The sequence below is a fragment of the Thunnus thynnus genome, chromosome 11, assembly GCF_963924715.1.
Source record: "Thunnus thynnus chromosome 11, fThuThy2.1, whole genome shotgun sequence".
NCBI classification, from domain to species: domain Eukaryota; kingdom Metazoa; phylum Chordata; class Actinopteri; order Scombriformes; family Scombridae; genus Thunnus; species Thunnus thynnus.
This window is the reverse complement of record NC_089527.1, coordinates 10,769,905-10,792,689: the sequence shown is the minus strand read 5'-3', so window position 1 is coordinate 10,792,689 and position 22,785 is coordinate 10,769,905. Positions and strand designations below refer to the sequence as shown.

The following is a 22,785-nucleotide window of genomic DNA, read 5'->3' as shown; positions in this document are numbered from 1 at the left end:
AGTTCAGCATTATATGTCTGCATAATCTTTAAAAAAAAAAAATCTCCATGCCAAACTTGAGACATAAATTCATTTTAAAGCAGAATTATATAATGTGTGAACTCACCAGAGACACCATTATAAAATGCACATCACTATTAGAACAGTTGTCTTTCGCTATATGCTTCTTCAGGTAGCTCTCCTCCAAACACACCCATCTAATACTTTCTCTGGCTACACACACTAACATGCACAGGCTTTAGGCATTAGGTATATCACAGGTATCGGGTACATACTTATACACACACACACACACACACACACACACACACACACAGAGAAACCTCAGCTTCTTCAGAGCTGTGTTTTAATTGAGTCAGCCTTAAAGTGCTGGCTGAGCAGAACATTATGACTGATACGGATTAGAACCAGCCTTCCCTTATTCATCGATTTCTACACAGGAGGAAGACGGAGGGTGGGGGGGACACGCAATGGAGGGAGGACGGAAGGGATCAGAATCTTTTTCTATCGATTTCCGGAAGGAGAAAAGGACTCAGAGAGTGAGAGAAAGACAGATGGACAGAGAGTAAAATAAACATATGGAAGGAGGACAAAGGTAGGGGATTGTAAAAGACGGAGCCCTCCCCCTCTCTATTAGTCATACAGAGCACAAAAGAAGAACAGGTGGGGGTCCTGAAGGAAGGATAGCACCGAAAGGAAAAAGAAGTGACTGATAGAGATTATGCCATTCCTTTTTTTGTCACCATTGATTTTAGGAAGAGAGGGGGGTAGCGAAAGACAATAGGGGAAAGAATATAACAGAAAAATGGAAGTAAATGGGAAGGGAACAGGAAGATAAAGTTGTATGTTGGGGGATAAGTGATAGACGGATGGAAAAAAGCGAAAGGGAGGTGCCTTAAGACAACAGCATGAAAGATAGGAGACAAAAAAAATAGATCTTAAGTAAGATTTAGGCAGAGAGAGTGAACAGTACTCAGAATTTCACTTAAGCAAAGTAGGGAAAAGATGAGGTGTGGACAAAAGAGAGGATGAGAAAGAGTCCAGCGGGGGGATGATGAAGAAGAAGTAGCGGAGGGAGATGATGAAGGGGTGATGAAGAAGAAGCACAAAAAAGGATTAGAGAGAGGGAGGAAGAAAGAAAAGAGATGCTTCACATTTGGGCTAAGTGTTCTCGTTGAGGCGGTACGCGTCTACCAAATACTCCACGTCGGTCTAAATCCCTTTGAAATCCTTGAAACAGCTTGAGTGAAAAGGAAAGAGACATTGGAGCTATTATGTGTGTGTCTGTGTGTGTAAGATAGACCGATAGAGAAAAAACTGTAAGATGGAGGGTGAAAAACTGTGTGTGTGTGTGTGTGTGTGTGTGTGTGTGTGTGTGTGTGTGTGTGTGTGTGTGTGTGTGTCATTGCTGAGAGTGATGGGGCAGTTGGTTTTGTGTGTAAATTGAAGGGTCTGTTGAAAGGAGAGAGATGAGCCCCTCTTACTGTGTGTGTGTGTGTGTGTGTGTGTGTGTGTGTGTGTGTGTGTGTGTGTGTCTGCTTGATTTCCACACTCCCCTCTCTGCCTCTCCTCTGCTCGCTATGCCATGAAATGGTTTTTCACTAGACCATTACCCCAACCAGTGCACTACGCTACCGCCACAGCCCTCTGTGAGTGAAAGTGTGTGTGTGTTTAAGCGTGTGTGTGTGTGTGTGTGTGTGTGTGTGCACTTGAAGAGAGAGAGAGAGAGAGGGGAGTGTGTATTTTGGTGTGTGCATAACCGAGGATATGCATGTGAATACAGTAGCTGCACTTGAAATAGAAAGATTGTGCATGTTCTCATTATGTGTGGGCAAGATGGATTGTGTGCATTTGTTGCTACGTGTGTGCGTGTAACCGTGTGTGTGTGTGAGAGAGAGAGAGAAAAAAGAGGGTGTGTACAGTATGTCCCACGCAAGCTCAGCTGTCACAGTGTGTGTGTGTGTGTGTGAGAGAGAGAGAGAGAGAGAGGGCGTGTACAGTATGTCCCACGCAAGCTCAGCTGTCATAGTGTTTGCCCTGCACTGTACTCATGTCACTGTTGTGAATGCTGAGAGTCTACTAACATCTCTTTTTTTCTCTCTCTCTCTCTCTCTCTCATTCACACACACACACACACACACACACACACTTTCACACACAGCCACTGACATACAGGCAGCTATAGTTAAAGCTAGCGAGTCATTCAGCTCACAAACAAACCAGGGGATCTTCTAGCTCTGGCTGAGTTGTTTTTGGTGATTGTTAATCTTTTTTTAGCTGTCAGCATCTTTCAGTAGAACCATATGTATTTTCCTTCTCTCTCGACCAAAAAAGTTTTTCAAAGTATGCACTATAGACACAAGCTACATTCACCCTGTCATTGTATTTCAATGCATTTTCATGTGTCACATGTTAATACACAAATTCATTATTTTGGTGTCCATTGCTGTCCAGTATCAGTGCTGTGAATCCCAGACTTCCTGTCCAGTTCTCTCGTATTTATACCAAACTTCTATAAACATAATTGTATAAAAGCTTTGTCACAAAGGCACACTCAGAGAGGTATACACACACGTTATTATTTGCTAATTTATAGGGTGAAAGTGTTCTTCATGAATACGTTTATTTGCTGTTATTGAGTAACATTTATGCCTCAGACGCCCTCAATACACAACACTGTGTTTGTGCATGTGCGTGTGTGATTAGTGGTCAGATAGAGATATTTGTTTACACTCTATACACTTCCTCACTTCATACACACACACACACATGCACATTCATTACAAACTCATCTGTTTGTGTTTACTCAGCCTGTGGCACCACGCAGTAATCTGCTCTTGATCCATGTGTGTGGAAACACACAAAGACAAGCACCAAACCATATTCAGTACTCAGGTTCTGGTTCCAACACCTTTTTAAAGGACAAGGCTTGTAATTTTCTGTAATGTTCAACAAATCTCATTTAAAAAAATAAAACGTTCCTACATGATGATGAATATAGGTGCTTCAGTTTATTCATCTGACATACACCTTCTCGATGCCGTAAATACTCACTAATGCATCAAATGTACACAGTCTGCATCTGAAAATAGTCCCCAAACAAGTGCACCCCTTGTGAAGTACTGTTAGTACAGTTGTTTCCAGACATTTTATTTTAAAAATGATTTTTAAAGGTTTCTGTCTGGGGCTTTTGGCTAAGTGCCACTTACAGGGATGGGAAATGATTGGGAGGCAACCTAAAGAATTGTTGTTTTTTGGTGTTTCCATGAGATTTCTTGACATGAAATTACAGAATAATCCCAGTCTTATCCTTCAAGAACAATCTATCCTTTCACCTGACTTCCTCTTTAATTAATTTTCTCTTCTCACTTCTCCCTTTATGACTTCTTGCGTTCTTTTCACTAGCGCTGCAGCTAACGACCATTTCCAAAATTGATTAATTTGCCAATTATTTACTCGATTTATCTTTTTGTCAATAAAAATGTCAGAAAAAATAAATTCTTAAAGCTCAAGGTGACGTCTTCAGGTGTCTTGTTTTGTCTGATCAACAGTCCAAAATCCAAAGATATTCAGTTTACTGTCATGTTTGACACAGAAAAGCTTCAAACTCTTACATTTGAGAAGCTGCAACCACTTAATATTTGATTAAACGACTAAAAAGATGATCAAAATAGTTGCTGATTAATTTTCTGACAATAGCTTCAGCTCTACTCTTCACCCTTTACTCTTTTTTTCTCCCGTCTGCCAGATGTTGCAGTCACTCCCCTTCTCATTTCTCACCCTTCTCGCCATCTCTCTGTCTTCCCTCTTTTAACATCTCGTTCCAATCGTCCCCGTCTTCACCCCGTCCTCTCCCTTGTTTTTTATTTCACCTCTCATCCCTCCCCCCCCCCCCCCCCCCCCATCTCTTCTCAACGGCTTCATAACATCCCTCCTCCTATCTTCCTCACCCACTCTCTCTAACTCATTTACTTCTCATTCGCTCCATCTCTCTCTTTCCTCCTTTTCTTCTCCATCTAATGCCTTTTCATTCTTTCGCTCCACCTCTCTATTCCCTCCTAATATCCCACTGTCTCTCTACCTGAGATATTGAAGCTATAAAAACAGGTGTTCAAAAGAAAGTAGGACCAGAAAATGTGTTTTATATGCCTCCTGGCATCATTCCCTGGAATGCAGAAAGAAGAAAGGAGGCAGGGAGAGAAGAAAAAGCTGTGGTCTGTAATATCTAATTCTCAGCACCTTTTACGTTGACGACATTACCTTCAGTCAAGGAGAGAAGAAGCAGCCAGATTTTTATAAAACCTTCAACCTTTTGTCTCCATCACTTGGGACTCAAACATACACTTCACCCTCCTTCTATTATATTCTTCTGGATATAATGGCACCCTTTTACCGTGTCTTCCACCATGTAGGAACATGGCGTACACCCTACTTTTACAGGACATAGTGGTTTCTAAATGTGCTAAATGTCTAGAAGATGACATACACTGATGTCCTGTCTGAGGTGCGACAGAGTACTTTAAGAAAAACGTCAATTTTATCAGATAGAAATATGTATTATCAACAAAATCAGCATTGAGTGGCGAGGGAAGGAACTTCCTGTCGCTGGATATTATTTTTTATGTTACAGTTCAGCACGTATGCATAGTCACAACACTAAATCACCTGCATCACTCTCTCATCCCGCAGTATATAAAAATGAGTCTCATTTGCAATATTCAGTGTGTCTTACAGAGAGAGCAGCTTGTGTGTACGTCTGTGTGTGTGTGTGTGTGTGTGTGTGTGTGTCAGTTAATGGAGCTTGTTGACGTTTGGGGTTTAGTCGGCTTCTTTAAGGAGCGCTGCAGCAGCTGGAATATCCCTACTGAATAGACCGGGATAATCTCTGAAAGAGAGAGAGAGACAGAGAGAGGGAGAGAGTGTGTGTGTGTGTGTGTGTTTGAGCAAAAAGAGAGAGGAATGGGAGTAAGTGGAGTAACAGAAAGAGCGAGAGAGAGAGGGTGAGAGAGAGAGAACCAGTGAGATCAAGTGTAAGAGAGGAAGAAGGAGAGATTGGACTGTCAGCAGCTTGACTTAATCTTTTTTTTTTTTTTTTTTTTTGCTCAAGATGGAGATGAGACGTGACTATATGTGTGATTCTCTGTGTGTGTGTGTGTGTGTGTGTGTGTGTGTGTGGACTCCATCCTGTTTTCAAGTAACCTAATCTAGGATGGAGACCCCCCCCCCTCTCCCCCTACTCCCAAAAAAACCCCTCAGAATCCCAAAACTCTAACTCTAAATCCCTAATAACTAGCCTTTGTCAATCCTAAATTACCTCTGTATCACTCACTCACACACAAGGAAATATGGGGGCTTAAGATTATGAACTTCTGCTCACAGTTTTGCAGTTCAGAACTTTAGAACTTCGGGCAGAGGAATATCATTTTTTTTTTGCCATTTTACTTGAAGATTTTGTCACACAAGCTCAACATTTACCAACTGTCTGTCTTTACCAGATGCCAGGCAGAGGAGCAGATCATCGATTGGCACCACGATATGAAGAGGTGGAACGTCAATATGCGTCCTTACCAAGGTACTCATTGTTTTGTCTTGTCTTCTCTCCTCTCTCCTCTCTTTTCTCTTTGAACCCTCCAATTAAATCTTCATAGTCTTCTTTCCGAGTGTCTCTGGAGGCCTCAGTCTCAGCCAGGAACTCACCTTATCCTCTCTCTCGGGGGAACACGCATTCAGACGGGGGTTGAAAACTGATCCCTGACTCCTAGATCTGCTCCCCCACCAAAACCAAAACTTACTTGTACTTATCAGTAGTTTTCAGAGTCATCATGAGTGTATTCTCTGGTGTTTTTAGACTCTCTAACTTCAAACATCAGCTATTATATCTGGTGTCTGCATGTTGTATTGACTCATAATTCCCCAAATTCCATTTAAAAATTCTGGCAACTGTTTTTTTTAATTAGTTTTTCAAAAAGACATCATTTCAAGCGCTACACTCTCTCACAAATGTTGTATACATGAAGCCCTGTGTGGCCGTGAGGGTCCAGCTCTGGTCATATTCGACCGTCAAGCAGGGGAACATAACAACTATCTCTGTGCACCATGCTTTAGCCTATTGCTCAGTGCATTTAGTAGTTTTCCTCTTGAAAGAATGAAATATCACCAACATTAGCCAACACAAGAACAACCGCAACTAACTGAGTATATTAACCGATTCTTGATGAATTATTTCCATTTTTCTCACGGTGTGTTTTCTGATGTCAGATAAATATTTGCATCCTGAGTTACTTAAAAGTTTGTTTAAATTTTCTTTTTGAACATTTGTGGAACCACAGCTACTTATTGACCATATAAACATGTCACTCTTAATGTGAAACACAGTCGCAGACATATTATATTCACCAAGCATCATCAGTCACTGCTTGTCTTTCAACGTCTCATTTTTCATTTGCAACATCACCACTTTCACCGGCTGAAATGCCTCAGCTTTAATCCTCTTCTTCTTTCTTCGCTCTTTCCCTATCTCTTCATCTCCACATTTTCTTCTTTTCTTTTTTCGCTGTTCTTTAATTCCTTCTCTTGTTTCTCCCCTTTTCCTCTTACCCCTTTGATATCTTACTCTTCTCCATATCCCCTTTTTTCATGACCTTACAGAGATCAACAGTACTTTAGTAATGTACTCAAGTAAAGTAGCTGAAGAAATCTGCACTGTAAACTCGTATCTAAAAAAAAAAACCACTCATTAAAGTGAGAAGTGTAAAGTGAAACGGTAAGAAGAAGAAAAAGAAGTAGTGGAAGTAGTACTTTATTGATTGTGGGGGAATTGATCCTCTGCATTTGACCCATCCTATACACAAACACTAGGAGCAGCGGGGCAGCTGCAGTTCGGCGCCCCGGGACCAACTCCATTTCTTTTTGCCAGTTCCTTGGTCAGGGCCACTGACAGGAGTATTAACCCTAACATACATGCCTTTGATGGTGGGTGGAAACTGGAGAACCAGGCGGAAACCCACACAAACACGGGGAGAGAACATGCAAACTCCACAGAAGAAAGAACCCGGGACAGCCAGGGTTTCGAACCCAGGACCTTCCTGCTGTGAGGCAACAGCGCTAACCACAGAGCCGCTAGCTTCTTCTCACCTAACACCTCGGCAGACAAAAACCAGACAACAACAAATGTTTGTGTGTCTTCGAGTGAGAGAGAGAGAGAGAAGAAGAAGTCAGCGAGTGGAATGACAGACAGAAGTTTTGAACATTAGAAAGTTTATAGCCAGATTCCCACCCCTGTTAAAATGGTGAGGGATGGCTTTTCACACCTCTTTCGTGCGTGTGTGTATGTGTGTGTGTGTGAGTGAGAGAGAGAGAGAGAGAGAGAGAGAGAGAGAGAGGGAGGGAGAGTGTCTGTGTGTGTGTGGGTGATGACTTTGGCAGATGGGAGCGAGAACAGTGATGATAGTTTTGAGGTCTGGCTGTGGTATCTGAAGAGCCTTGGGAAATTGGACACACACACACACTCACATACAGTACACCATGTCTCGGTTTCCACTTTGAGACATGCACCGTAATCTGTAAAGGCTGTGCCAATTTTACATCCATGCATCATGTTTGAAAAGGGCCCTGAGTCATTTTTCCTTAAAAGCCACTGTGGCATTATTATGTCGCCTTACAACCTGGTAACATATCCAAAACATTTTTCTACATGGTTCAAGTTGCAATTTAAAGCAGTCACACTGCTAATAGTACAGCTTTCTTACATATGACATTTTCCTATATAGCATACAAAACAAGATTACTAAGTGACGCTTTACATGTTGTAGCCTTTAAGCAGCAAATTTGACTCTGAAAAGAGACTTTCTTAAGCAACACCAGCTACGCTTCTGTAAAAATGGCAGGAAATTACACTACATTAAAGAGCTGTTTTGCTTCCATGAGCAAGATAACAAGACAGATTAGCAGTATGTTGCAGTAAACAGCCCTATACATACATAACGCCTTCTTTTTTTGTCCAGTCTCATGTGGCTGATGCCAAATATATTTGAAGAGAGTCAACGAGAAGTTAAACACATCAATCTAAAAGCCAAAAAGCCATAACTAAATAGATAGATTAACCCAGAAATGTGTCCCCTCTCAGAGATTTACATCTAAAAGGAACTCATCTTTTCCTCCTTCTGTCTTTATTTATCTTTTTCCCTGCCTCTGCATCTCTGTCTACAATTTTTTCTCTCTCGCTGTCAATTAACTCAGAGAAGCCGCAATATCCAGAGAGTCAAAGATGGAGATCATGTTTGGAAACAACATCCAAGCTGTTGACCTTATGAAAACATATTATTTTGCCACCGGCCCAGAAATAGCTTGCAGACTGTGTGTATCTAGTGTCTACATGCCTGTGTACCTATATGTGAGTGTGTGTGGAGACATGTTTGTGTATTAGCTCGTGTGTATTTGGTAAGTATGTGTTTTTATTATTTCCAAGTGAGTCCAGAAATAACTGTAAGGGTGCTTAGTCAGGTACTGTATGTTTGACTCAACATCAGTTAACTGGAGCACTGTGTGTGTGTGTGTGTGTGTGTGTGTGTGTGTGTGTGCGCGAGTGTGTGTGTGTGCGCGAGTGTGTGTGTGTGTGTGTGTGACAAGATTTTGATGGCTCTAAAATTAAAACATGATGCAGCAGTGGATGATGTTTCCCTGCCTAAAGCACAAACACTACCTAACAAACTGTCAGCAAATGTCACTTCATGACATACAGAGGAATGTGTCGAGGGTTTACTGTATATTTTACATAATATTATTATTTTTTTTTTTTTTTTTTTTTTGGTAATAAATATATCAGACAAAAACTGACATCTGCATCTAGAGTCACTTGAAGTGGGTTTCCAGCACTAAAATAGATTTTGGTTAGAGTAATTAAACATGATGTTGATTAAACCGATTCAAAATTTTTGCTGTTATGTATCCCAAAATGAAATCCATGTACATATATATATATATATATATATATATATAAGATAATAACTATTACTTCTACTTCATTTAAAAGACACAGAAAAAGAATGAAGGGAGGACACAACAGAGCACGTCCTCTCACTTTAAATCCCCCCGAGGTCTCCTCTCACTACCATTTTCTTGAAATTACCTCTTCATCCTATTCACCCTCATCCTCCACATCTCACCCTCTCTCTCTGGATTCACCATTTCCCTATGCTTCCATCTCACTTCTTCTCAGTACTGTTATTATACTGAAACAAAGGACCTCTATAGAGAATGTGCGTCTTTTTATCCGTGTGAGAACCAGTTTGAATTTTAAACATTTGAGGACACTTTACACTGGTTTGTTCAGGATTTAGATAACATTTACATCCGTGTGTTACGTGAACAGGCGTGTACTAAGAGAGATATGATGTTCAGCAAACATTCCTGGCTGGAATCAAACCTGTAAGCTGCAGTTACATGGTATGTGTCACTGACACTCGTCACTTTTGTGTTAATGTTTGAACATGAATGTACATCTGTTTGAAACAAGTGAAATGTGTGAGCACGTATACATGCCTCTTATGTATATGGGTGTGTATGCAACTGTGTATGTGTGTGTGTGTGTGTGTGTGTGTGTGTGTGTGTGTGTGTTTCAGTAATTCTGGGGTCAGTAGATGGCTATCACAGTGTGTATATGAACAACATTAGCAGGTCTCGCCCCTAGCATGTGTGCACCATTACTGCCCCATTTACACACTCGCTCTATACACACACTCGTAGACGTGTGTGTTTTCTCCCATATTATTCTTTTATATAAGAAAACAAAGCTAAAAGAAAGAAAACAAGGTAAGAAGTTGACAGATTACACAGCAGACTCATCTTTACTGTTAACAATGTTAAATAGTAGCAAAAAATATTGACCTTAATGATATCATCAATCTACAAAGATAGAAAGGAAAGAAGAAAAGAAAAGAAACTTTTATAACCTCAAAAAAATGACATGGGAAGCCATTAACCAATATAATAAGAAATAATGATAATTGGTTTACAGCAGTGTGTTATAACTCACTGAAATGAATCAACTAAACCTATCTAGCATGTTTTCTGCGGTTTGGTGGCGCTCTTCTTCTATTAGCCCATATTTCTGTCGATGACTGTTCTTGAAGATGTCAGCTGCATGTTAGTTTCACAGCACAGACCTGGACTATGTCAACTTTGATTAAAGTCATGATTCTGCTCTCCAAGGATTCCTGTTGATAACAGCAATCAGTTGTTCGAAACACAGCCATGACCCAATTGGATTAACCAAACACCCTTTCCCATGTTTCCTTGTTATTGCTCTTATTGGATTAAAAGGGCCAATCAGAAGTGCCATTCAGGTTTCTGGGAATGCTGTCACTTCCTCATTACAATGATAATTAGATTATTAGTAATTAGAAAGCAGATGTTACACTGTGTCTTGCGCTCTGTCTCTGTATGTCTCTTTTACATACAACATTCAGACTGCAGGCCAAAGTGACCCCGTTCTGATTTTGTGGTTTTGCTCATATGTGACTGAGCGAACAGCACAAATCTCATGGTACTGATCTTTACAATTCTGATTCGGGCCACTTTCATATGTGGTGCTAAGTCAGATACAGGTCTGATTTTCTGCAACGTGACCTCAGTCTGAACAGTCATTCGGAATTCATGCAACTTTTACGTCAGTCTAGATCAACATTTGTGAATACAAACATGGAAGACAGCTGTGATGGAGGTAGTCAGAGGAGAGACAGTGAGGTGTTAGACATCATAAATATTTGGGGTGACACTTCTGTACAAGCAAAACTTGAGAGGTTGTATCGTAACCGGTCTGTGTGAGAGTCTTATGGAGAGGTGCTGACAGATGAAGTGAGAAGTAGCCCTTGACATCCTGAAATTTTTGGATGAAATCTGTTTCCATGAAGCCGTTCATGTCACAATCCCCCCCCACCCCTGGCTCCAACTCCGCATCCACACACACCTCGGTACAGAAGTAGCAGCCGTTGCTCGTCCTCGTTATCATCTGCTCACGAATCCGCTGGCTTCCACCACACATCAACTTATCAATGAAACTGTAAACACTGCCTCCATGTTTACTTCTGTATGACAGCATGCTGCGTGTGACGTCTTTGTTCTTGTTCTTTTTGCACATGCGGGTCAGTTCAGGCCCGTGACCAGTTCATACTCAAATCTGATATTGGCCACATTTTAAAAATAACGTGAACAGCCAAACAAAAATATCGGATCTGAGCATTAAATCCGAATTCACCACAAAGGCTCGCAGTGTGAACGTAGCCTTAGTTGCGTTTCGTCACTTGTTACCTTTTTATTTCTGCCGTTGCTCTCTGCATCTCTTCTCAGCCCCTCCTCTCCTCCTCATTATCTCTGAACTCAGGATGAAAAGGACATTGTTGAATATCGTTCTGCTCTGTTGAGGAGGGAAATGAAATGGAATGTCTCTCACTTCTCTCTTTCTGTCTCTCTCTCCCTCCATCTCTCTTGAGAAGACCTCCCAACCAGGCCTGAGATTTTCCCAGACCACTTTACAACCGCCTGCACAATCTGCCCCATTGTCCAGTTGTTTTTCTGTGTGTCTCTGGACTCATCGAGACTCTGGTTGTTTGTTAGCCATGAAGGGGATCCCAAGAAAGACCTTTCCTCTCATAGAACACACCCCCCACCCTCAACCCCCACCCCTACCCCCAACCCGGTCTCTCTCTTTTTCTCTCTTGACCCTTTCTTGTTCCTAGCTTCTAGTGTTTCTGATGTGTTCACCCATTGCTGCTTTACAGAGTTCTGGTCAAAGCTTTGATCTAGATCACGGTTTTTTAAAATGTCGGGTTACAACCTATAATGTGTTGCAGAACCAGTGGGTCCCCATATGACAAGAGTATGATATGCTTCCACAAGTATGGACCCTGAATGTTTTGGGTATCCTGCAGTTGTACAGATGTGATACTTTGCTCTTCCAAAACTCTTACAACAGAAGGAATTTACTTGAGAACATTTGAGTTAAATAAAACATGGATTTGGGCAGAACATATATTGGTGAAAATTTGAAAAAATTACTGAATATGTCTTATAAGGTTACTGTTAATTATGCTTTACATCTTATAAACTGATGACAAGGATTCACAGATTCGACAACAAGGCTTCAGATGTGTGCATCAAGTGCTAAATGAACTCGAAATGAAATGTTTCACACTTTCTGGGATTGTTGGAAGGTTCAAAAGCTATGGCTTGATTTGGATCAATGGTTAACTACAGTCCTCAAGTGTCATATTTCTTCATCTCCTTCACTTCGTATTCTGCATGACTGTACCAGATAAGGTATCCATTGGGCTGGATAATCTTTTTCTTTTTTCTTTTTTTTTTTTTGGTATGCAAAAAATTATTCTTAAAATTTTTGGAAATCAAATCTGGCTCCAACAATTCAAGATTGGAAGTCAACAATGGGATACTTTTTGAAAATCAGAGAACAGTAATAGGCAGCTCTTATCTATGCTTGTGCAGTGTTGCGGAAGATGTTTGTGTCATGTGGTTGTGTTGATTTGTTTTGCTCTGGTAAACAATAAAAAATAATTCTAAAAAAGTGATACTTTGCTCATGTATAGTGATCTTCAACACACCTATTGTGCCTATTTAGATAGGCAAATGATGGTTTGCCTATACTTTATGACTGTTTGAATGTTTGAAATACATCAAACAATTATACATTATTATTTACTGCTTGAACAAGTAGATGGACTGTGCTTCATACATTTCAACAGTTTGCAGCTGTGAAGTTTTAACATCTGGCAATGTTCTAATGACCATCTGCCATCCCTGCACTGCTACGAGCGTTTTTACAGACATTCTCAAAACTTATATTGGATAGTTAAATGATAGATAGATGTGTTTGTGCCTGCAAAATTATTGTGTCCCCAAAAACTATTACATGCAACATAATGAGTGTCTGCACAAATTGAACTGAAAGTCTTTGACACAAAATGGAACATTTTTATGATGATTTATGAATCTGTTGAATTAGGAAGCAGCTCTTATTACTGCAACAGGCACAGGTTTGACATTTAAATAAAGCAGTGAAAGTAGGCTGCGTAGGTCAAATTGGTGAACGGATTTATACTTATACAAGTCACTATAGAGCAATAATACCGTAGGTTGCAAAGTTACTTTTCCTGAGGAACCATACAAACACTGAGAACATGTTTGAACCCTGTCTGCTTGTGTTTTTGTTCCTCTTTTAAAAGTCGTTTTTACAATTTCCTACCTCCCTGTTAGAAGTACTGTTTCAAAACTCCTCTTCATGTACCAAATTAGTGGCTATTGGGGGATAGTAATTTCGTCTGCAATTTGTATCCAGTGGTCATGCTCTGAGCAAAAATGTCCCCAGCTTGAAACTATTACTTCTTTCTGAGGAGAACCTTATTGGCTCAAGATGTGAAATGATGGAGGTTATTTCAATGGGATATGGTATTATCAGTAATGGATTTCATGATGTTTCAGGAAGTCAGCCACTATACTGCCTATAAGTGGGTATGTATGATTTTGCCATAACTAAATGTCACCTTTAGTTTCAATGATTTCACCCAATGTAGATAGACATAGATGGCCCATTCGGGTACTTACAAGATGCAGACAATTCGCTGCCAATGTTATCAGTCTGTCTTTATGGCTGTTACAGATTCAAATATCTAAACGTTGATACAGCTAACAATTTGGTTTGCACCATTTAACATCACTCATTGCTCAGTTTGATGTTGCCATTTTCTAAATTGGTCTCCCTGTGACAAGGTTATGATTTCCTTTTGATTTTGCAGCTTGTCAACACATGTAATTTAACAGTGATGTAATAATTATATATTTTGTAAAGCTAACATTTATACAAAAATTTATTTACTCGGTGTGTTCTGGGACAATTTCATCTATAGTGTCACAGTCACAGGCTGTCATCCGTCATTTTGATTGGTTCAAGAGGGCGATACTTGGCTAATATTAGCAGGTCAGGGGGTAGAGCCCAAGTGGACAATAAAGATACGGACGCATGAGAGTGGCATGCTGCGGATGATAGCAAGTGGCTGTTTTATTGAGACTGTCAGGTACAATGATAGCTCATTGCAGGGAAACCAGTGGAGAGACTGCAGAAAACTTGTTAATCTCACTGAGGTTCAGGTTGTTGTTGGCAATAAAGGTATTCATATCCTGTATGTTGTGGCCTGTTAGTTGCTGGTACAACCAAAAGGCTTAGTGGTAATTAAATCCCCTGGACCAGACAACATATAATATTATCAATGCTACCTGTGCCATGACAATAGGTATGCTTAATAAACAAAATCCAAATTTCAGTATGGTAATCTCATGGTCACAGGTGATGATGGAGACTGAAAGGAAGAGGAAAAAGATACAAACATAAGAAAGTTTAAAGTGCTGTATATTATAGTGTGACTCTTTTTTTGACGGCGATGGACAACGAATAATATTCTTTATCCCTGAAGTATTTTTGTTTAGTTTCTGTTCGTTAACGTTAATGAACTGAAACCAACATTGAGCCGAGCGCACCGTTGGCAACACAAGAAGACGACCAGAGTGTGCTGGTCCCCCGACCATGTGGCGAGTGTGAGCAGCGCTGCTGGAGACGAGTGGGGCGATGGCGCAAAAGAAAGTCATGCTCACCAGGGTTCAGTTAAGACCCGCATCCTTTCTTGTTGCTGGCAAAGGTATTCAGTGTATGTTGTGGCCTGTTAGCAGATGGTATAGCCACAAGGTTTAGTGGTAATTAAATCTCCTATACATAACAACAAATCATTGCACCAGTGCTATCTGTGCAGTGACAGGAATCTGAATGCAGAACAAATATTTCTGCAAAAAAAATATACATTTATATCAAAAGAAATAGATAAAATGCAAGAACATTGTGTAATTTCTGTATTTCACAATGTGTAAAGTCTATACTTTGTTATTAGTCTCCATGAGAACATATTATAAGGTGCATTTAAACATTTTCTTCTCCTCAGTTTCCTCAGGAGTGCTGCCATTTGAATCTTTTTTTTTTTTCAAATCTGGCTGAGCAAACACAGCTGATCACGTTATGTCACTGTGCTATTTCAAGATGTTCTGTTTGCACACTTTATCTTTAACAGGCAAGACGAGAGAGCGAATGCAACGGAAAATGAGTTGCAATGACACGAACAAAGGTTTTTTGAAGGACATTCGACCCCATAGTGTAGCGGTACGGGACATGTTTCTTTGTGTATTGATAATGTATTTGATCAGAATTTGTTGGGGGTTTTTTTGAGAGTCTGCCTGGTGTAAACTGACAGTTTCTGCGATTTTTGGCTGTAGCTTCATCACTCAGTTTCCAAATGGCATGGCCGTATTATGATGGTGTGCGAAACAGCACTCCAAATCCCCATTGTTCTGCCCTCTCTGCGTTTCCGAGGCAACAGTCTTCTACCATCTGGAAGGCCCTCATCCCTCAGTTCCTCTCACTTTCCTCTAATGGGTTTGTCCTCTGTCCTTCTCCCATCTCATTTTCCCTTTTCTTTCAGTACTGTTTCGCTTTCTCTTCTCACAACCATCTTTTTTTTTGGTACTTTTTTGTGCTCCGTTGTAATTCTTTCTCCTGTTTTCCCCTTTCTCACTGCAGATTTTACTCATACTTTACCACGCTTGTTGATTTGCTCACCACTATCCTCCTTTTTATCCTCCTGTGGTCATTTTTATTTCACCCCCTGCCTTTTTTTGTCGTTCTTTTTTTCTTTTGACACTATAGCTGCACTTTTCTGTATCGTACACCCTTGTACACATTTGAACCCTGATACATACATGGCATGTTTCACCCACATGTGTGTGTATATATACACACACACTTACACACACACAGGGGAATGTAATCATGTTAGTTTCCTGGACTGGTCAGTTTGTAATTCATGATTTCCAGGTGGATTAATCATTTTTGACAGAACTTTATTGACAAAGACAGATAGGAGACCCTGAAAGGTGTTTAGTTTCACTCAAACGTGAACTGTATGAACAAGCATCCGGGAGTGTGTGTGTGTGTGTGTGTGTGTGCGTGTGTGTGTGTCCCTCTAAAATAGGGCCCATTATTCTCAGCAGATGCTGACCTTCAGCATGCCAGTTCTCTGGAGGGCAGCACTTGTTTCTCTGCCTTTTTTTTTTCTTCTTCTTCTTTTCTTCTCCATTTCCCCCCTCCCATCAATTTCTTTTCTTTCTTCTTCTTCCCTTCTCATTTTCCGCTCCTTTCTTCCTCCTCCTTTCATTTTTTTTTTTTCTCGGCCACACAAGACATCCATCTGAGAGATTCAATCTGTCTTGCTTGTAGTCCTATTTATCGTCCCTTCTTCAGTAGTGTTTTTTCCTTCTTCATTTTCTTCCACCTCATCGTCATCTCCTTATCTTCCTCATCAACCTTTTTTTCCCCTTGTCTTCTCTTTCACTATCACTATCATTTCGACTTCTTGTAAGCTTCGTGCCTTCCCCGGAAACAATCCATCCCTTTCCCATGTCTTACCGTCATCCTTGTCTTTTCCTTCCTCCTCTTACTTCTTTTCTTTTCTGGCTCAGCCGTCTCTGGTCACACCTCTTTTTCATCATTTTACGTCACCTTCTTTTCCTCTTTACATTCATCTAAATTCTCTCTGACCTTTGCTCTTTGCTCATTTGACAGGAATACAGATGAAGACGTTATTTTTAGTTTTCTGCTCTTTGCCTGTAAACCCCTTGTTGACCAGTCATCTTAACAGACATCTGCCCCCACCCCGAGGTCCTGGGTAATTACATTTTTACGACTTTTACATACAGTCGTTAAAACAAAATTAGCAGGCAGGTCAAGAAACTAAGAATTGCATCTTCATTTTAGTCGTTGAAAGAGTCCCCACCGATGATGATGATGATGATGATTCTTAGTCTTATCAGTTCAACCTTTCTTACCAACATTATTTGATTCAAATGTGTTTGGTATTCAGGTTGGTATTTGCATTTAGCTGCCCTCTAGGTCACTAAACCACAGCAGTTCATTCAAATAGAGATTTCGTCTTATCATTTTCATCAATTTATACTCTTCAAAGCTATAAACATTTAACCAGTATTTCTTGAAAAAAAAAGAAAAAAGTAAGCAAAGAAATATTTGTTGCACTTTTCAAAACAAGTTACAAAGTACCTCATGTGAAAAGCATGATAGTAACAACAAGATTCATATTTACCATAGAATTTACAATAGAAAATAAAATAGTTACAAAACAGAAATAATATTAACAAGAACAATAAAATCGGTTTTACAAAACAGCACATATCAATTATAAAAGGCGAGGGAATGTAAGTGAGTTTTGAGAAGTTTTTTTTTTAATTTTGGTTAAACTGGATAATAGTAAGATGTAAACTATTCCAAAGTTTAGGGGCAAACCCAGCAAAGTCAAGCTCTGGGAACATCCAGTAGACAATCATATTATTATTAATATGTCCACTTGTATTGATATAAAGTCTTTGTTCAGATATTGGGAGGGATATATAACATTGCTGTCCTTGACTAGCCTGTGGTAGGCTCCTGAAAATCCGCATTTTTTTTTTTTTACCTATCTCAGGAATGTCCATGAAACTAAAACGTGAAGTTAAGCTGACTTATCAATGGCCCAGTCCTCGACCAAATGGTTGTTAGCTTTACCAAATGGTATTGAAGCTTTGAATGTTATGTCTATGTCCCGTATTCCTGGTTGATAATACCCTTTCTTAGCCTTTGACCCATCTAAGTGGAGTATCATGTGACTTCAAGGGGTCAGGGGTCAAGGGAGGTTTAAGGGTCTCTAACACACAAGCACCAACACAAACCACACTGACAGCTGAACCAACAAAATACCATCTCTGACACACACATACACTCAGACACACAGTATGTAATCACTTAACCAGAAGTAGGAAAACAGCCTAGTGTCTTATTGAGCTTCTCCAATAAAACAGAAAAAAAAAACCTCTCACTGCTGCTTCAGGCGTCAGACATAATGACTCACCTCTGTAAGAGTTTGTTTATTCACTACTCACACTTTCCACTTCCAGATGCCACATACTGTACCTGTGCAGTGTGCTCAAGACAGCAGCTTAGCGTGGTTTAGCTTAGTCAAACAAAGACAACTGCCAATCACAGTGAGAGTCTTATCTTGTCTGCATGATGACTGAAAATCTCGGTTAACTGCCTGCCAGATGCCTCTGAAAACCAGTGATTTCTGATTAGATTTTTTAAAGTTGTGTATTGTATTTGTGCACATGCACGCTTATTCTGTAGCACCATTAACATACAAAGAGCCTCGTGTCCTCACTCTGGCAGCTGTGTTGCCGTTTTTGGACTCTAATAAACAGGGTATTGAAGAACAATACATGACAGAACTTTCATAATTACATCCCGGGATCCCCCCCAAAGCATCTTAGGATATAATTGGATTTTTAAGCACTTTGCTGATTAGTGCAAATTACTGAGCAAAAACAGATATCCTTAACTAACCTACCTAACCCCCTGACTTCCTGAAGTCATACTAATGCTGCAAATGTGAATAGAAATAGAAATTCATCCAGCACATACATTAGCTGATTTGCATATAGCCGAAGACTCTTTGAGCGTTGTTTTGTCTTATTTTCAATCATTGACAAAGCTTGTTTTATCATCTCCTGAATACCAGATGATTTTCATTTGAAAGTCAATTTCTTACACAAATCCGATGCTATGAATTAAAATATACGTATTGATGCGTTAAAGTCTATAGGATTTGCTGCGCAGTTCAAAACCAATAATGACTATAATAAAAAAAAACCAAGACGTGACGCAGGTTTCATTTTTATTTCGGTATAGTCTCCCAGCAAACAGACTTTCCTGACATTTTCCTACCCTACCTCAGATAGAAGGTAAAATATTTCTCCATCCTTCATTATTTCTCACTTAAGTTTTTATTGCCTCATTGTTTGGACTGTGATGCCTCTGTGATTAAAGCTTCATAATGAAGTATCACATTAGGAAGATGAAACTAAGTTAAACTTAGTTGAACTGCAGAGACATTATATCACAGCAGCTCCATTTTCACCGTGGCTCACAAAATGACATTACAACAGCAGTTGTGGAACAATTTGTGCTATTAATCTGTTTTATTACCAGACTGTCAAAATATCGTGACTCTCATTGACAAATAATCTGACACTGTTGAATACAATTTGAATATATGAAGTATTTTCCTAACCTCCGAACCAAAATCTGTTTTAAATGGATATCAACACAAGGTGAGGACTCAGCTCTATAAAGACTCATAAAGACGTAACCAAATTAAACCTGCAGTAGTTTATCTCTTCTTTCCCCTCGCTCCTCTTTCAACCATATCATTTCAATATCACTCTTTACCTCCACCTCTTTCTCTCCCTCACCTTCTATAACCCTCTCATCTGAAACTTTTTCCCTCTGTTCTCATATCGAGGTGTTGTTTGTGTGTGTGTGTGTGTGTCTTAGTGGTTCGGTTTTATTGAGACAATCCATCTGCAATGTGGCTGTCATATACTCTCAGGAGTTCTTTAATGTGCTGTGTCACCACGCTATGTCTTGTCTCTCTTTCTTAGAGGTATTTGTGTCTCTCTGAGACAGCCCGGGATGATCGATGGTTGTGTGGGTGGGTGCGTCTGTGTGTATGTGTGTTTCAACTCGAATAACAGCTGTATCCAGCCCTTTTAGAAGGACTAAGTGAAAGTGTGTGTGCATATGTGAGAGAGAGAGGCAGGTGCAGAGGGCATATAACAACTCCTTGTTTCCTCTGAAATCCATAAGAAATCTCTTAAATACCAGGGAATTAGAAAGGCTCACATTACTCTAAATAACTGTCAGACCTAGAGGAAATACTCCCAATTATCCTTTAGAATAACCAATATACTCTGCGCACTGCTGTCATATCTACCAGCGCTGTGGAAGTCCTCCTTAAACAGGTATTACAGGTTGAATTTCAACTCAAGCTGAGCCCTCAATGGCTTTTTTTTTTTTTTTTGTTCATGATTGGGATGTTTTCAATTCTTTCATTTTAGTTTGATTATTCTTTCAATTATGTTAAACTAGTTGTTACATGTGCCAGGAAACTGTTCTCATTCATTACATCTGTTTCTATCTCTATCCCTCTCTCTCTCTCTCTCTCACACACACACACACACACAAACTCTCACACACACAGACCACCAGCTTCCTCATTTGGTCCTCTCCAGCTGTGTGCCAATTTGCCTCCTCCAGAGTACGTGAGGTTTGGGAGGGGCCAGCGCTGCATTTAAGCTAAGGTTTTGTGTGTGTGTGTGTGTCTGTGTGTATTTGTTTGTGTGTGTGTGTATGTTTATATGTGATTTAGTTCTCATACTGTATGATTATCTTTGTGTGTGTGTGTGTTTAGTGTGTTTGTTTCTCTGTGTGTATGTTTATATCTGTGTTTTAGTTCTCATACTGTATGATTATCTGTTTCTGTGTGTGTGTGTGTCTGTGTCTGTGTCTGTGTCTATGTGTGTGTCTGTGTGCCAGTAATGGCTTCTATCCTCATTACCCCATAATCCCCAGCTGCTGTGCAGTGCTGACTGGGTTCCTGGAGAGAGAATTCCAAACTTGCCACCGGATTTACAATGGATTCCCTAAAGATTCTCACTGGATTTCCACTCCATCCCCAATACGGCAACTCTCAGTAGATTCTAGGGCTGCGACTAATGATTATTATTATTTTTTTGATTATTCTGTTGTTTTTTCGCAATTAATCGTTTATTCTATAATACGCCAGAAAGTAGTTCGAATACAAAAGCAGCATATTCCTCATTTGACGAACCGGAGCAGGCAAATGTTTGGTACTTCATAAATGACGTCAATGATTATTTGGTTGTTAAAATTGCAGGCAATTAATTTTCTTTTAATCAATGAATCAACTAATTGGTTCAGCACTAGTCAGTTTAAGAATATTAATAACAAATCAATTATAATTTGAAGGCTGTTTAATACTCCCATAACTTTCAAGGATTTCCTAACTGTCTTATCAGTTGAAAAGTATGTGGATCTTGCAGTTGCTTTCCTTCGCTTCATATATTTCCAGCTTTATGTAGTATCTGAAAACCCCAACCCTCCCAGAGATCCATAAATTAAGAATGTTTTCCTTTTTTTTTTTTCTCTCTCTCTTGATTTCCAGTAGATCACTGTTAGATTGTCAGGCAGTAGCAGAAGTTTGCATCGCATAGAAGTCTAAGCAGGCACCGAGCGAACATAAAGCAGCAAGTTGAATGGCCAGAGCCGTGGTGCCATACACAGTAAAATTGTCACATCAGATAGATCTCAGATGTCGGGGGGGGAAAAAAGAGCCATTTAGTGAGGTGGAAAAAAGAATTTCCCTTGGTCCTTTCAACTGTCTGATCTTTAAAATTATGGGCAGATTACTAGCCTCTCACTCCTCCCTGCTTCCCATCCTCATCTCTCTTTCTTCTTCTTTTACTCCACATTTGCCCCCTTCCGTTTTTCATGTCACCGTTTCTCATCTTAATCCTTCCCCTCTCTCTCTGACCACATATAATCTTCCTCTAACCTTCCTTTAACTCATCTTTTTTATCTCTGTCATTACTGGCCCTTTCTGCATCATCTCATTTTCTACATAACAGGTTTTCACTAATAATTGCTGATACTGTGAGAAGAAAGTGATATAGTATCCTAATTTGGAAAAGTGGCAGAACAGATAACATTACAAAAAAATCATAGCGTATTTAAACAGGTAATAGAAAATGTCAGGCTTTCGTTTGTCCTGTAATTTTTTTTTACAGCCTTATTTTCCATTTTCTTCATCTCTCCTTCAAACCCGCTCCTTCCTTCGGGTCTTATATCTCTCTTTTTCTCCGTATCCTGCCCTCTTCCCCTCTCCGTCACCTCTCCGCTGCTCTTATCTCTGCCTCGGTGACATTATCACGGCCCCGGGGCAAAACGCTGAGTGACAGATTGACTGACTGATATGGGCACAGGTATACAGGCTTGTGGCTATCAAGAAGAGATGGATAGCGAGCCACGACGTGCATGCAGACTTGTGGTCATAAAACTTCTAAAAAGAGCAAGAGAGAGAGAGAGAGAGAGAGAGGCAGACACATGGACAGGCGGGGCAGCTGGCAGACTGACTCGTTGGTAGTCTTTCTCGGCAGAAGAGAAGCAGACAAAAACCGCTGTGGCTATCAAGAAGAGAGACATTTGAGACATGTAGCTGATACGCTTACCCAGAGTGACTTACAATAAGTGTAGCAGAATAAGTTGAAAACCAGAAGACAGATGACAGATAGGTTGACAGATGAGTTGACAGGGAAGCAAAAAATGTCTGCGCACACACACACACACAAATACACATTCACAGTGGATATAGAGCCAGGAGGGGCAGAGGCAGATATCCCAAACATGATGGGCATGTAGTTAGTTAGACACTTTCCACTGCTGACCACCCAAATTGACATACACAGGCGTCAGCATGGAGACCACCAGCACTCTGTGTGTGTGTGTGAGTATGTGTGTGTGTGTGTGTGTGTGTGTGTGTGCTCTGTGAAAGTATTTATGAACAAATCTGTGTTTGATTCACTCTGTCTGTCTGCCTCTGTGGCTGTGTGAACATTAACATTATCTCCAGGCAACAGGCAACAGGTCAGCTCTCTGATTGGTCGGAGGCTACGGAGCCCCGCCCACTCAACTACACATGATGATAAGTGTCACTATGACACTCGGTGAGAGTTTAACGGGATTCTGCTCCGAACACATTTTTAACACAAGCGAAT

At 40.2% G+C, this 22,785-nt stretch overlaps 1 protein-coding gene across 6 annotated transcripts in view; it reads left to right on the top strand.

Moving 5' to 3' along the window:
• The window catches only part of pard3bb (par-3 family cell polarity regulator beta b), a 227,837-nt gene that overhangs the window by 197,911 nt on the left and 7,141 nt on the right, over nt 1-22,785 (top strand). For all 6 annotated transcript variants that reach the window (XM_067603150.1, XM_067603151.1, XM_067603155.1 and 3 more), the window contains one exon: nt 5,496-5,572. In XM_067603150.1, coding sequence (XP_067459251.1) covers nt 5,496-5,572 — 77 coding nt within the window. The remainder of the gene's footprint in view (nt 1-5,495; nt 5,573-22,785) is intronic.